General features: G+C 34.9%; 1 protein-coding gene and 1 pseudogene across 1 annotated transcript; one reads left to right on the top strand and one right to left on the bottom strand.

The window, feature by feature from the left end:
- Positions 1-10776, bottom strand: part of LOC141664930 (E3 ubiquitin-protein ligase CSU1-like) — a 45473-nt pseudogene extending 34697 nt beyond the window's left edge.
- LOC141668844 (universal stress protein PHOS34-like) lies at positions 10688-14975 on the top strand. Its single transcript, XM_074475871.1, has 2 exons — positions 10688-11507; positions 14559-14975. The coding sequence occupies exon 1, from the start codon at positions 10853-10855 to the stop codon at positions 11501-11503; it is 651 nt and encodes a 216-aa protein (XP_074331972.1). The 5' UTR covers positions 10688-10852; the 3' UTR covers positions 11504-11507; positions 14559-14975.
- Positions 14976-16309: the final 1334 nt, after the last annotated feature.

Below are 16309 nucleotides of genomic sequence, written 5' to 3'. Positions count from 1 at the left end.
TAGTTGCTAAAATTAAAATACCTATCAGAAACAAGCATATAGAGCATATTAACAAGAGATGAAGTTATGGCATCAAAATTGCTAATTTTCCCAGAGAAAACCTTGATAAAGGCATCCCCAAGAAAACTCCATTCTTTCCTAAGGCATTTTCTTTTAATACTCCCTAAACTAGCAGAGTTAAGAGAATAACCTATGGAATCTAACATGCTGGATACATCATTATCAGTGTGTGGTGTCATGGCATTGTTCTCAGGTAATTTAAAACATGCTAGTAAGTCATCACAGTTAACACAGTGATTTTTACCTTTGAGAGTGAAGGAGATAGTCATATCTATGGAGTTGAACTCAGCAGTTGTCTAAATCTCCTCAACTACTTCACAGTAAATCGTTGGGGCTTCCAGCATTGCATAGCTAAGTTTACAGTTTTTGATGAAGTCCATCATTTTGTGATAATCTGAGTGGGCTTCATTCTTTTCTACCAAAGCTATGAAATTGTTCTTCTCATAGATGAACCCAGATTGAGACATAATCTTTACTACTGGTGCCATTGTTGTGAGTAGAAATTGCAGAGAATAACTTGAAGGTTTTGCAGAGAGAAAATGGTAAAAGCTTTGAAATTTCAAGAAAGCGTAAAGTAAAAATGAAAAATCAGAAGGGCTTATATACTTTCTCAAATTAAAAAAAAAACATAAATACGAGATTAAACAAAAAATATGTGTAAGTGAATTTCAGCCGTTTAAGAATAAACTGTAAGTATTCTAAAAATTACCTTTAAAACAAATACATACAGCTGTATGTATGAGTATCAACGGTTAAGACAATAGAATCAACGGCTGTGAAACACTTGAATCGACTGATGTGATATTTCAACGGATAAGGTAAACTGTCATCCGTTGAAGAGCACTTCAGTTTTATCCGTTGACGGATAAAAATTCCAGAAATGTATATGACTTTCAACGGATAATGAACATCCGTTGATAGAACAATTTTGACTTTCAACGGATAGGGAATATCCGTTGATGGAATAATCTATGTTAAAAATTAAATTTGTTCTTGCAGCTAATACATTTCAGGCTTCAAATCAAATTGCAATAAGGACATGAATTTTAAGAGTAATTAAGCATACCTAGCTCACTTACCAATCTTGTGAATGTTGATTCATCAAGTGGCTTGGTAAATATGTCTGCAATTTGTTGTTCACTTGGAACAAAATGAAGTTCCACTGTACCTTTCATCACATGTTCCCTAATGAAGTGGTACTTGATATCAATGTGCTTGGTCCTTGAGTGCTGCACAGGATTCTCTGTTATGGCTATGGCACTTGTGTTGTCACAAAAAATAGGAATTCTATCAACATGTAGTCCATAATCAAGGAGTTGATTCCTCATCCATAACACTTGAGAGCAGCAACTTCTAGCAGCAATGTATTCAGCCTCAGCTGTAGAAGTAGAGACTGAATTTTGTTTTTTGCTAAACCATGATACAAGCTTGTTTCCCAGGAATTGGCAGGAGCCTGTTGTACTTTTCCTGTCTATTTTCCAACCTGCATAGTCTGCATCTGAGTAGCCAATTAGATCAAAACCAGACTCTCTAGGGTACCAAATTCCTAGATTTGGAGTCCCCTTGAGATATCTGAAAATTCTTTTAATAGCTACTAAGTGAGATTCTTTAGGGTCAGCTTGAAATCTAGCACAGAGACATGTAGAAAACATTATATCTGGTCTACTGGCAGTTAAATATAAAAGTGAACCAACCATGCCTCTATAACTTGTAATGTCCACAGACCTTTCAGTCTTATTTAATTCAAGTTTGGTGGCAGTGGCAATGGGAGTTTTTGCAGATGAACATTCTATTAAGTCAAACTTCTTTAAAAGATCATAAATATATTTAGTTTGACTAATGAAAATTCCATCACTAACTTGTTTAACTTGTAAACCAAGAAAATAGGTTAGTTCTCCCATCAGGCTCATTTCATAATTACTTTGCATTAGCTTAGCAAACTTTTTACAAAGCTTATCATCTGTAGATCCAAATATTATGTCATCTACATAAATTTGAACAAGTATACTAGAGCCATTAACATTCCTAAAGAAGAGAGTTTTATCAACAGTACCTCTAGTGAAGTGATTCTCCAAAAGGAATTTTGATAAGGTTTCATACCAGGCTCTAGGTGCTTGCTTCAGTCCATAGAGTGCTTTCAACAGATTATACACATAGTCTGGAAAATTTGAATCTTCAAACCCTGGAGGTTGACTTACATAAACTTCTTCCTCCAATTTCCCATTTAGAAATGCACTCTTGACATTCATTTGATAGATTTTGAAATTGGCATGGGCTGCATAGGCTAGAAAAATTCTGATGGCTTCAAGTCTTGCAACAGGAGCATATGTCTCATCAAAATCTATTCCCTCTTGTTGAGAATAGCCTTTAGCAACCAATCTGGCTTTATTCCTTATGATAATGCCATTTTCATCCATCTTATTTCTGAATACCCATTTTGTGTCAATAGGACTCTTGTTCTTTGGTTTGGGTACCAGCTTCCAAACTTTGTTTCTCTCAAATTGGTTCAGCTCTTCCTGCATAGCTAATATCCAATCTGGATCCAATAAAGCTTCTTCCACTTTCTTAGGTTCCTCCTGAGATAGAAAACTACTATACAGACATTCATCTTGAGTAGCTTTTCTTGTTTGCACTTTAGATGATGCATCACCAATAATCAGTTCAAAGGGATGATTCTTGGTCCATTTTCTTTGAGGTGGAAGATATACTCTAGATGAGGTGGCCTCAGTATTGTCATGATATGAGATAGAGTGTTGATTAGTTGAAACTCCCCCTGAGTTGTTGGTCCTTTGCAGGGAACTTGGAGTTTTATCAACTGATGATGTAAATCGATTATCCGTTGATGATCTATGATCAACGGATGCTTCATTTTGTACTTCAACGGATGATGCACTATGTCTTTCAACGGATACTGCATTGCCTCTATCAACGGATGCAGAATTTTGTGCATTATCCAAGGGCATGTTTTGAATCCCTTTTGAAGTGTCATCTCCATCAGTCTCCTCTTCACTATCATCACAATATATCTCAATGTTGTCAAATTTGAGTCTCTCATGGTGTCCCTCATCTGTTAGTCCATCAATCTTTTTATCATCAAACACAACATGCACAGATTCCATAACAATGTTGGTTCTTAGATTGTAGACCCTATAAGATTTTCCAGCTGAGTAACCAACAAATATCCCTTCATCAGCCTTTGCATCAAACTTCCCTTTATGGTCAGATTGATTTCTCAGTATAAAGCATTTACATCCAAAGACATGAAGAAAGTTTAGAGTTGGTTTTCTTCTCTTGAACAACTGATAAGGAGTCATGCCTTTAGCTTGATTGATCAAAGAAATATTCTGAGTGTAGCAGGCACAATTAACAGCTTCAGCCCAGAAATATGTTGGTAACTTTGATTCTTCAAGCATTGTTCTAGCAGCCTCAATTAAAGATCTGTTCTTTCTTTCAACTACCCCATTTTGCTGAGGTGTTCTTGGAGCTGAGAACTCATGCATGATTCCATTTTCTTCACAGAACAGCCTTATTATCAAATTCTTGAACTCAGTTCCATTGTCACTCCTGATATTCCTAACCTTCAAGTCAGGATGATTATTGACTTGCCTGATGTGATTGATAATGATTTCACTTGCTTCATCCTTTGATCCAAGAAAATAGACCCATGAAAACTTTGAGAAATCATCTACAATCACTAAGCAATATCTTTTTCTTGCAATTGACAATACATTGACTGGTCCAAACAAATCCATATGTAGCAGCTGTAATGGTTCATCAATTGTTGTTTCAAGCTTCTTTTTGAATGATGCTTTCCTTTGTTTGCCTTTCTGACAAGCATCACACAAACCATCCCTTGAGAATTCAACAAGAGGAATTCCTCTAACTAAGTCCTTTTTGACTAGATCATTCATTGTCTTGAAATTCAAATGGGATAGCTTCTTGTGCCATAGCCAACTTTCAACTGGACTTGCTTTGCTGAAGAGACAAGTAATAGTTTCTGCATCAGTAGAGTTGAAGTCAGCTAAGTACATATTTCCTTTTCTAACTCCAGTTAGAACCACTTTGTTGTCTTTCTTACTGGTGACAACACAGGCTTCAGAATTGAAGGAAATTGTATTCCCTCTATCACATAGTTGACTGATGCTCAGTAAGTTGTGCTTGAGACCATCAACTAATGCAACTTCATCAATGATGACATTCCTTGTTGAAATCAAGCCATATCCCATAGTAAACCCTTTGTTGTCATCTCCAAAGGTTATGCTAGGGCCAGCTCTCTCCTTAAACTCTGTGAGCAGGGAGAAATCTCCTGTCATGTGTCTTGAACAGCCACTGTCCAAGTACCATAGATTTCTTCTGTTTCCCTGCACACCATAAAATCAATCAAGTTGAATTTGGTACCCAAGTTTCCTTGGGTCCATTCATGTTAGCCTTTCTCCTAGACTTCATTCATCCTGCATCTTTAGACTTAGGTAACTTTGAGTCAACCTTGATCTTAGATGTAGTTGGTTGAGGTGTAGGGTTAGTCACAGAATCATTTAGCACATTTGGAATTTGATAAGGCATGGATTGTGCAAACATGTTATTCCACATAGGCATATTGTATGGCATTTGAGGCATACTAAATGCAGCAAGATAAGGATTGTTAAAATATGGCATGTTTGCAAAATGTGCATAAGGATTCTGTTGAGACATAACAGGCATAGCATGCAGAGGTGATGCAGGCATATTAGGCATGGAAGAGGGTACAGGTATGGGAGTTTTCTTAATAGATTTGCAATTAGCAGATAGATGATTAACACTATTACAATGCACACAGCTTTTTCTAGGAGCATACTTATCAGGTGTGTAATTGTTATATTTGTTAACCCCTACCTTCCCATTTCTATTAGATTTCCTTTTAGTTTCCTTTTTATCCTCAACCACTTTGAGCCTATTCTTTAACTGTTCTAAGGTCATGTGTCCTATATTCACCTTACTGAAATCTTTGGATGTGCTTGCTTCTTCTTTGACAAAGTTCTTGGAAGTTGAACCAAACTTTTTATTGAGTTTCTTTAGTTTTTCACTGTTAGAAACATCTGCCTGTTTTAATTGAGGAACCTTCAACGGATGCTCCTTTTCTTCCTTCAACGGATAATTTTCATCATCCGTTGATTCCACATCCGTTGAAAGCCCATCAATTAATTCCATTTTCTTTTTGTTTTTATCCCAGGCAGTCTCACAAAATGATTCAATTCCTTGGACCTTGACAATTTGAGCACTAACATCCCTAGATGTCTTCCAGGCTTTAATCACCTCTTGCTCTCTCTCTAATTGATTAGAAAGTATTTCTACTTTCTTAACAGATTCAGCTAGTTCATTTTCAACAGATATACAATGTAGCTTAGTTTTCTCTAGGTCAATCAACTTATCTTCTAACACAGCATTTCTATTACTTAAAAACAGATTGTTCTCTTTAATCCTACTATTTTCTTTAGCAAGAGATTTAAGAGACACACGCAAGTGATACAATTCAGTAGACATGTCATTAAAAGCATCATTGCACTCTTCTTTAGTAAGCTGTGTTAAATCAGTAGTGATTACCTGGTTGCTTGATGAACTAACTTCATTTTCCTCAGAATCAGCCATGAGAGCCAAGTTGACATATTCCACATCTTCATCCTCTTCTTCTCCATCAGCTGCCCAGTCTTTTTCTTGAGTAATGAAAGCCTTCTCCTTTTGCTTGAGCAGATCAAAATATTTCTTTTTGTAATCTACTTGGTCAAATTTCTTCTTTTCAGTAGTTGGCTTTCTGCACTCACTTGCAAAGTGTCCACTTATACCACAATTGAAACACTTGAACTTGGATTTGTCCACCATGTTCTTATGAGGTTTAGTGGCTCTAGTGTTTTTCTTAAATTTCATCTTTGCAAATCTTCTGGACAGAAATGCAAGATGCTCATCAATACCATCAGAGTCATCTTGGCTGGAGTTGTCTTCATTCTCAGCAACTTGCTCCTTCCCCTTACCTGATTCTGATTTGCTTGTGCCATCTTTGGAGTTTAATGTTGATCTCACAGTTTCTTGTCTGCATTCTTTCTCATTTTCAGCTACCAAGGCAACTGAACCTCCTTTCTTTCTTCCCTTCTCCAATACCTCATCCTGTTCCAGCTCTAGTTCATAAGTCTTCAAGATTCCATATAATCTTTCAAGAGTGAAGTCCTTATAATCTTGAGAGTTTCTCAAGGAGACAGTCATGGGTTTCCATTCCTTTGGCAATGATCTTAAAAATTTAAGATTTGAATCCTTCACCTGGTACACTCTACCATACAGCTTCAGTCCATTCAACAGCTTTTGGAATCTATTGAATGTGTCATTTAAAGATTCATTTTCTTCAAAATAAAAATACTCATACTGTTGAATGAGAAGCTGCATTTTGTTTTCTTTTACTTGTTCTGTACCTTCACACAGTAGCTGAACTGTGTCCCAAACCTCTTTGGCAGTTGTGCAATTTATCACATTATCAAACATATCCTTGTCAAGACCATTAAACAAAATGTTCATAGCCTTCTTATCCTTGTGGACTTCTTCTGTGTCTTCCATTGTCCATTCTGCTCTAGGTTTTGAAATGGATTGACCAACAACAATTGTGGCTGTAGCAACTGTGGCTACTTTGTGGGGAATGTGAGGACCATTCTCAATGCAGTTTACATAACCTTCATCTTGGGAGAGTAGATGAAGGTGCATTTTCACCTTCCAATGGTGATAACTGTCTTTGTCAAGAACTGGGATTTTTACTCCAATATCCTTCTTACTCATCTTTGTTAGTTTCCAAGAACTTTAAACTCTTTGTGTGTCAAGAGCCTGCTCTGATACCAATTGTTATTCCTAGTAAACTAACAATGAGATTTACAGAAGGGGGGTTGAATGTAAATCTCAAAACTTTTTCAAGTTTTGAGCAGTTTCAAAGGCTGTGTGTTTAAGATAAACAAGTGTGTGAATTGCTTTAAGCTAATACAGACAGATATATATTCAAGCACAAAAGTACAGAACACAACAGACCTTAAAAACTTTTCTGGTGGATTTGTTGTTCCACCAGAGATGGTATTTCAGAAAATCTGTGATTCAAGAAGTTGATCACCGCTGCATCCTAGTACAAGCTAGATAATTTTTCTCAAGATTTTTCTAAACAGCTCTGGAAAAATTCTATTCTAATTACTAGCTGCTACTTGGTTTATATAACACCAAGTTTACAAGTGAAGACAAAGATAAAAAGTACAATAATAAAATAAGTTCTCCACTTGTTTCTTCTCCATTTTACTCCAGTGCATTGTTGACTATTGCCTCTTTATACTAGAGTAGAACGGCTGCTTTTTCTGATGTTCCTGAAATAGGCTACCACATCTCAGTTGTCTCTGTCAACCCATGTGCCTCTGTTTGTAGGTACAACTACCACTTGTCAACTGCTATTTAACAGAACATCCGTTGAAGCCTTCATCCGTTGATGGCTTTATCCGTTGATGTGTTAGCAGTTGAAGCTCTATCCGTTGATGCACTCATCCGTTGAAGGATGTTATCCGTTGAAGCTTTAGAGACATCCGTTGAAGTTTTGTTTCTCATCCGTTGAAGGTCTTTAAGTTATCCGTTGACACCATTTCATTTATACAAAATTACAAGGCATGAAATATTTACAATTGGCCTTCCTATCTGCATATCCTTTAGTAGTCAACATGACTTATAATTTCCCTCAACATTTAAGAATTATATCTCAAATTCAGAGACTGAAATGTGCTACAATACTAGACTTATTTCTAAGTAAAGCTACACCATCAACGGATAGTCAAAGTGGTCTTATCCGTTGAGGCTACAAACACTAGATTTCTACTTAAGTGTTTTGTTAAACATATCATCAAACTAATGCACATATATTCCTAACACAGCAGCTCAGTCTTTGCCATCATATGCTATGAGCATTTTTCTCCTACAACTGGAGATTACATGTGACATTGAGAAGAGTCTATCAAAGTTTTGGTAGAGTAAAAATTGCTCTGAAAATTCTAAAATAAACTGGATGAGCTGGGAACATATGGCTAAACATAAATCTGCATGAGGGTTAGGCTTTAGACAATTCGGAGATTTTAATCTTGCAATGTTGGGCAAGTAAGCTTAGAGGCTGGTCTCAAATACAAACAATTTAGTGTCAAAGGTGTATAAAGAAAGTTATTTTAAGTATAGGGGTTTCCTAAACTCGACTCTCGGCACTAGTCCCAGTTTTATTTGGGGTAGCATTTTTTAGGAAAAAAATATGACAATGGTTGGAATTAGACGGATAGTGAGAGAAGGGAAGGAGATCAAAATTTCTGGTCAATCATGGCTATACTGGATGGTTATAACCCTTTCATTAGTACAGTAAGTCAAGAAATCAAAAATTAAAAAATGGTGTCACTCATGTATGTTGACAGAAGAGATTGGGATGTAGATGTTATCAAGGATATCTATAATGAACAAGATCTACATTGCATTTTAAACGTACAAATCGAGGAAGCCAATGTAGCAAACACCATTAACTAGACTCATGAGAACACATGAGTGTATTCTGTATGCAGTACATACAATTGGCTTCAATCACAAAAAAGAACTTTGAGAACAAAGTATAATACTAGTATTTGGAAAATGCTTTAGGGAATTCAAACAATACCAAAGACAATTAATCTGGTATAGCGTGCATTATCGTTCTGTCTACCAACGTTTGTCCAACTTAAACGAAAACATGTAACACTTGAAGTCGAATGTCCAGTCTGTAATAATGTAGAAAAAATTATCACGCACACACTAGCAGTGTGCCCTTTTGTTGTACAGTGTTGGCAACTCTTGAACATCAAAGTTCATTATACAAAAGAAATGAAATTCTGAGGTTGGTTGTAAAGAGTGTTGAGCAACAGGAGTAATAAAGAACGAGCTATTACTGTTATGGTTTTTTGGACAATTTGCAGAGCTCGAAATAAATTGGCCTGGAACAAAAGATCATCTACGGTTAATAAGGTTGTTGCAGCAACAAAAGAGTACCTTTCACACTGGAAAACTACCCAAGGTCGTGTTACCAATGTCCGTCTTCAACCATTGATGACGGGAGATGGAGCTTCTACTTGAGTTAAACCTCAACATAACACATTGAATGTCACAGTTTATGCGGCATTTTTTGAAGATCGAGATACGGTTGGTTTGAGACTAATTTCCAGTGACTATACAGGAGAGCTAATTCAAGTTGAAACTAAGTTACACCAAGGATTGGTTGCGCCAAAATTGGATGAAACAGTGGCCATCAAAGAAGCATTAAGTTGGACCAAACAAATGGGCTGATTGGAGATCGTCGTTGAATCTGATCATCTCGTGGCAATACAAGCAATTAGAAGTCAAACTCCGATGCGTTCCAGGTTTGGAATGGTAATTGAGGAATATCGTACACATTTTCAACAATTAAATAAAATTGATTATATTTTATTAAACGGTCTGCAAATATTGCTGCTCATAAGCTTACGACGACGTTGTATAATTATCCCGATCGTATTTTTGATAGACAGTCTATTTACATCGAGGTGACAAATTGTATGGCGACTGACCTGAGTACTTAATAAAATTCCCACATTTTCGCAAAAAAAACTTAGAATAATGAACCCTCAAAATTAGTTATGTTTGGCCCAATTAAGGTTGTGTTTGGAGTATTGGATTATTCCTAGTTCGAATAAAAATCGTGTACAATTGTTTGAACTAGTACCCGGTTAGAATTAGCCTAATAAACACATTTGTATGTAAAAATATTTGTTTTAACTTTGAAGATTAAAATTGATTTAGAATACTAATTTGATTTAAATAATAAATATATGTATTTAAAAATGGATAAATTATTTAAACTTGTACATTATCGAATTATAATCGAATTTAAGTAATAATGTTTCATGTTATTAATCTTACTCGATTTCTGACGAGCTGATGGTGCAGGTACAATTATGGATACGACATAACGTACATGACACGAAATAATGCGAAAATTTAGTGTCTGTGTTTAAATTTTTAGTACACAATATGATAATACATGAACACGAAAATACACGATCAAAATTTGTGTCGGTTTTATATTTTCCCTTCAAGTACAAGAAATGACATAAAGTATACGATATAAATAAATATTATAATTAAATATTAATATTTATAATGAATATATGTATATTTATAATAGATATTCTATGTTTATTTTTAAAATAATTACTTAATTTTATAATATGTATATAAATATGATCTAAATATTTAACTTTTATATATTTTGTTTACCTAAAAATCTTATATTTTTATTTATTTAATTAATATTAATATTCAATTTTATACGAAAATATAACATAATATAAAAATACATAAATTCTAAATATATCAATTTTATATTTGACTTTTTAACCCACGAAACGCGAAGATGGACGAAACATTTAGTCTAGTCTAATGGGGACAGTACAAATTATCTTGATGCGAATTCAGTAATCACAAAATAAAATAATCACAACACCAAACAAAATAAAATAAAATAACAAAATAATCCCCGAACTCAAAATCAACGAATGCCAAAAAAAAAAAAACAATCACATTTACCAAGGCGATCGTCACCGTCATAATAACTCACCTCGATTCTCCAACCGTTCCCGCGTCATTACACATCTCTCCATCCCCATCCACATCACAACACAAGCACATATTATTACATCGCTTTCACAAATCCATATCTAAAAATCTCTCTTAATCTCTCTCGTATCTAAAAATCTCTCTCATCATGTCCTCATCGCAAAAGCCACCAGAAGTGATCACAATCCAACCAGCCTCCCCACGTTTCCCTCAACCCCCGACACCCACTTCCAACGCGCAACGCAAAATCGCCATCGCCGTCGACCTAAGCGACGAGAGCGCTTACTCCGTTAAATGGGCCGTCCAAAACTACCTCCGTCGCGGTGACGCCGTCATCCTCCTCCACGTCAGCCCTACTTCCATTCTCTACGGCGCTGACTGGGGCTCAGGAGACATCACAGTCCCCGACGATCCTTCCGAAGAATCGCAGCAGAAACTCGAACAAGATTTCGATAACTTAACGAATATGAAAGCCAAGAATGTGGCGCAGCCGTTAGTGGAGGCGCATGTGCCGTTTAAGATACATATTGTGAAGGATCATGATATGAAGGAGCGGCTTTGTTTGGAGATTGAGAGGTTAGGGTTGAGTGCTGTTATTATGGGGAGTAGAGGTGCTGGTGCTTCCAGACGTAATGCGAAAGGGAGGTTAGGGAGTGTGAGTGATTATTGTGTGCATCATTGTGTTTGTCCTGTGGTTGTTGTTAGGTATCCTGGTGCTGATAAGAATGGGAAGGCTGGGAAGATTGATTCTGTGCCTGAACAGGATCCGGCTTCTCGCGATGCTAATTCGGATAAATAAGCAGGTATAAAATGGTTATGACTGAATTTATTTGAATTGGTGTTTGTTGCATTGTTGTAGGGGATGTTTATACTATTACATTGGCACAAAACTATGAATTAGCGGTTTTAAATGCAGATTACTAATTAATCAATTGGATCATTAATTGGACACTGATTTCATCCAAGCCTTATAATTTTGTTAATGTTTCACAAGAAATTTGCTGTCACGATAGTGCAAAAGGCTAGCTAGTCAGCGACTCACAGTATTCAGTATTACATATTGCCGTACACAATGTGACTATTAAACTAATCACCAGCTTGTAGTGTTTAGACTAAATAGTTTGTATATGAACAAAGACTCTTCATTATATACCTGTGTGTGCTTGATCTTGTGCATAATGCTTATTTTCAGGAAACAGAATGTTAATTCTCAACATTGTGGTCTAAAAATGTTAATTTGAAGTGTTTTATGTTGCACTGTTGTAGGGGATAATTATAAAATTACAGTAGTACACTGCGTGTTATGATAATTTGAATTGCTTAATCTATTGGATCATCAATAGAAGACTTTGATTATACAATTGCAATGGTACAAATTACTAGTTATAATAAATAATGTGAATTGCTTAATTCATTGGATCTCAATTGAAGACCGGGTGAAATTTAGTTTTCGTTTCATTCCAAAGTCATGTTTCACAAGAAATCAGCCGTCGGTGTAATGCAAAAAAATAAAGAAGAAACTAGCTAGTTATTGACTCACAGTACTATATATTAATGGTCTCAAATCTTACTAGACACCCAGCTTGGAGTTCCAAGTAAAAACACCAACTTGTAGTTTTAGACTAAATTAGTTTGTATATGGACAAACACTCTTTATATGCATATGACTGCTTGATCTTGTGCATATTTTCGGGATACATAATGTATATTGTCCACTTGTACATGATTAGTTATAAGAGAACTTTGGTGGATAATGTTATATTAATAGGAAATAACTGTATGATCAAGAGTGTTTTGGATTATGTACAAATTGAAGGGTGTTTTCAGCCCTTCTGCATATCCTTTTTTAACAATCTACTTGCTTTGACTTGGTTGAGATTTGATTTTTGTAGTTCACGATTCTGATATTATTATAGGTAGCAGATAGATACTAGTTTTGATTAAAGTAAATTGCAAATACAACAATCGAGTGGAACTACATTTTAGTTTGAGCAAAACTTGTTTAAATAATGTTTCAAAGTTTTCCGATGATATAAATATTTTGTAGTCAGTATGGAGTTTATAGAGTATAGAATGTCTTCAAATAACTCGCAAATTCTAAAATATATATCAAATTTAAATGCAAAATAATTATGTTTTTTCAGTTTCTCTTTCTGTCTGACTGACTGTTTGTAGATATCATCAAGTTAATAGTTGTATTGTTGTGTTGTCATTGTCAGGTTTATAATGCATTTAACCTTTCTTAAGTCAGTCAACTTAAGAGCTGCTGTCACTTGATTTTTTCTGCAATTCTTCTCTTGTATTGCTAGTTGACAAGTTAGATAATTGTGACTTTGTGAGTGTATTAGGATTGATTCTCTCATGCAAAGTTAATCGTAACACTAACTAATGCTATCGGCATAGATTTGTTTAGTACATGGCAAATTCTAATTATCAACCTAAAATCTTCAGGCTTCAGGTACTCTTGTAATGGCAATAAATTGTATGCTCAATGCTGTTTTTTCCTTTTAAAATAAGTTGAGCAATTTTGTTCTTAGGAGAAAATTTCAATTCACAAATCCGTGTATCTAAATATTCGATGCTCTTATGTATAATGTTCAAAGTTTCTGTCTTTTGTATCTAACAGTTTTCTGGTTGTAGTTCTTTTAAAATTCTTAAGCTTTACCTATAGTCTGTAGCTGTTCTATTTGAATGTACTTTCTGATGGTTATATATGATAACTAGTGATACTCTTAAATGCTCTTTACCAATAAACAAATAAGTGGAAATCGAACGGCACTATTTTTTCCTCACATTGATCATCCAGTGAAGTCCATTACTAACTGAACAAATGCAGTCTTGCTGATATGCTTATTGAGTGCAGCCTTTTGAAAAACCTCATGTTTCCGGTATCCTGTGTGATGGTTGTAATATGTGACCCTATCATTGCTATTACTAATGATCTTCCTAGTTTATGCAATAAATAGGTTCCAAGAGAAAGGTAATGTGTAGATATACTCTAATTTTCCGCATGTTTGTCCTAAGCTCAGAAGAGTTTGGTGGGAAATTGAATTATTATAACCAGTCAATATCTTCATTTTCCCAATTCACAGCTAAATGTGTCCATAATGACAGATTGGACGTGTTCAATCACCATTGAGGGAAGTTGAGGGTCTCCAGTCCAATTATATATTTAATGTTCCGACTTTCCCTTGTTGGACAATCCTTTAAAAGTCAAGATTCGTGAAATGTGATTATAGAGAATGCAAGGGTTCCTAATACATACTTACATAGTCACAACCCCTATTAAGTTTTTTTTTCATAAAACTAGGAGCTCAATTCAATAACTTTACATGTACAAGAGTCACTTAAATTTAAATATTTTATTGGCTGGAAAGTTAAGATGCATTCCTTGAACATGTCCTCTTATTGGATGTGGGTCAGTTTTGGCTTATATCTTATTACAAGGCTTCATTTGCATTTCTAATGTGTCATTATTAATAGGTTCTATAAGAGAGGTACCTAAATTGGTTATCTGCAGTATATTTGCATAGAACACCGATGAAACGTTAATCATACTCTCAACATCCAATAAGCCAAATCGAAAATGAGATTGATTTATATAGTAATTGAATCACAACTATAGAGCATTATGTCCACCTGATGCTTCATATTTGTGGCCGACTCACAATTATAGAGCATGTACTTCTTATCATGAACAGGAATGTTTATGCAATTAAACATGTCAAGTGCATGAATTTGTGCCCTTTCTTACCCTACTAGTATTTATCACTTCAGGACAGTTTGGAAACCTTTGTCTATATTCTGGTGCCCTTGTTATTTACATTTCTAACAAATTTAAATAATTTCTACAGATTTGGACTAGTGTCGTGTATTCAGGCCCGCCTTACCAGTGACAGGAATTACCGAAGATGTTGCAGAGTGTGTAGTGATCCTCTGCTGTGACTTTGTGCGGTCTGAAAAAATAAAGTGAGGTGGTGTTGAGCTCTTCCTCTTCTTGTAATTTTTGGTTCTGTTTTAAGTTACGGAATGATAATGTTTTTCGGCTTCTTTTACTTCTTACATGTTGCACTGTATCTAAAACGTTGTGTTTAGTTGTGCTTTGCACGTTGTGTTTAGTTGTGCTTTGCAACCATAACAATATCATGAAAGAGTAGCGCTACAATATACAAGAGTATAATTGGGTGGGGGTCATCTCTGTGTTTGGAAGTTGAAATAATTGTGATGGTTATGTTAGTGGTCTCTTTATAAAGCTAAAGTATATGCCTTTCTTCTTGGTATTGTAGTTAATACGTAAAATTCTTATAACCATTTCTGTGTATAACATTAAAGGTAGTAAAAAACAGACATACCGGAGATAAAGCTTGACAAGTAACTGGAGTGACTGACTCTGTGATAGGAGATGATGAAGATGCCCATCTAAATGATTGAATGTCAATTATGAAATGATTATCTAGTGGTGGGCTCCAAATTGCACCTCTCCGTGGGTTAGGGTCCAATTAGTGGTGGTTGATGTTCAGGTAAGTGATATGTAGGGGGGCATGGGCCAATTAGTGATTGTTGATGTGCAGGTATACAGGAAGAATGGATGAAGTGATATCAGCGTATTGAGGGGTATATAATTTGATTGCTTACTTTGCTAGCATTTCTAATCGGTAAGTCGGGGGAGCTCGCTGATGAATTGAGATCAAATTTAATCTTGTTCGATTCTTATTATAAACTCGAACTGAACTCCACATGAGTTTGTGTAGTTGAGCAGAACTTCATATGTGCTTGATATATGTTTGATACCAGTTACCAGGTTATGCCTGAATATTTCTTCTTTGAAGTCTTGAAAGTCATCATCAAATAAACACTAACAAATATTTACATAAAATTTGAACATTAGGAGCTGCGATAGTGAAACAGTTTAATAGTTTATCTGTGTTTTATGCGCCGTGACCAAGTTCAACTACTAGTCTACAGCCCACAGAGCAGAAGTGGTGTTAATGTCAAATTTGGAGATAATAATTGCAGCAGAAACGATTATTAAATAGCATACGAGATATATTTTTTATTAATAAGTCAAATCATGTATAATTTGATGCTAAAAATATCAAATAGCAAAGTACTAACTTATGATGACTTCTATTTTTTATTTTTTGTAAACTTTGTTTTTAACACAAATCAACCTCCATTCTTTGTAAATTTTATTTTCTTTGCAAACTATTAAGTAAATTACTAACGTGAATTGACTTATATTCTCTGTAAATTTTATTTATTTATAAATTATATTAAAATTTATTAAATTACGTTAAATTAAGTAAAAAAAAACCCAGTGCGCACCAAAGGGGTAGCGGCTGCGGGTTATCTACGATAAAAAAAAATTAAGTAAAAAAACCTATATTTACTTTTATTTTGAAAAACTATTAACTGCAAAGTAAACTATTAACACGAATTGACTTCTTTTTATTAGTTAGTGTCAATCCTAGTGTTAGTTTACTTTTAAATTGGATAATATTATTTTAAAAATAATTAAGTAATAGCAAATGACTTTAGTAATATTTATTAAATTTTAAACCAAAAATTATTGATTTAACGATCGTATTTGTTACTGTCCATCACA

Source organism: Apium graveolens, chromosome 6 (assembly GCF_009905375.1).
Source record: "Apium graveolens cultivar Ventura chromosome 6, ASM990537v1, whole genome shotgun sequence".
NCBI classification, from domain to species: Eukaryota; Viridiplantae; Streptophyta; class Magnoliopsida; order Apiales; family Apiaceae; genus Apium; species Apium graveolens.
This window is presented reverse-complemented; position numbering and strand designations above follow the sequence as displayed.

Bases quoted from the DNA above. Each gene is read 5' to 3' on its own strand.
- LOC141668844 (XM_074475871.1), top strand. From the start codon at position 10,853: ATGTCCTCATCGCAAAAGCCACCAGAAGTGATCACAATCCAACCAGCC.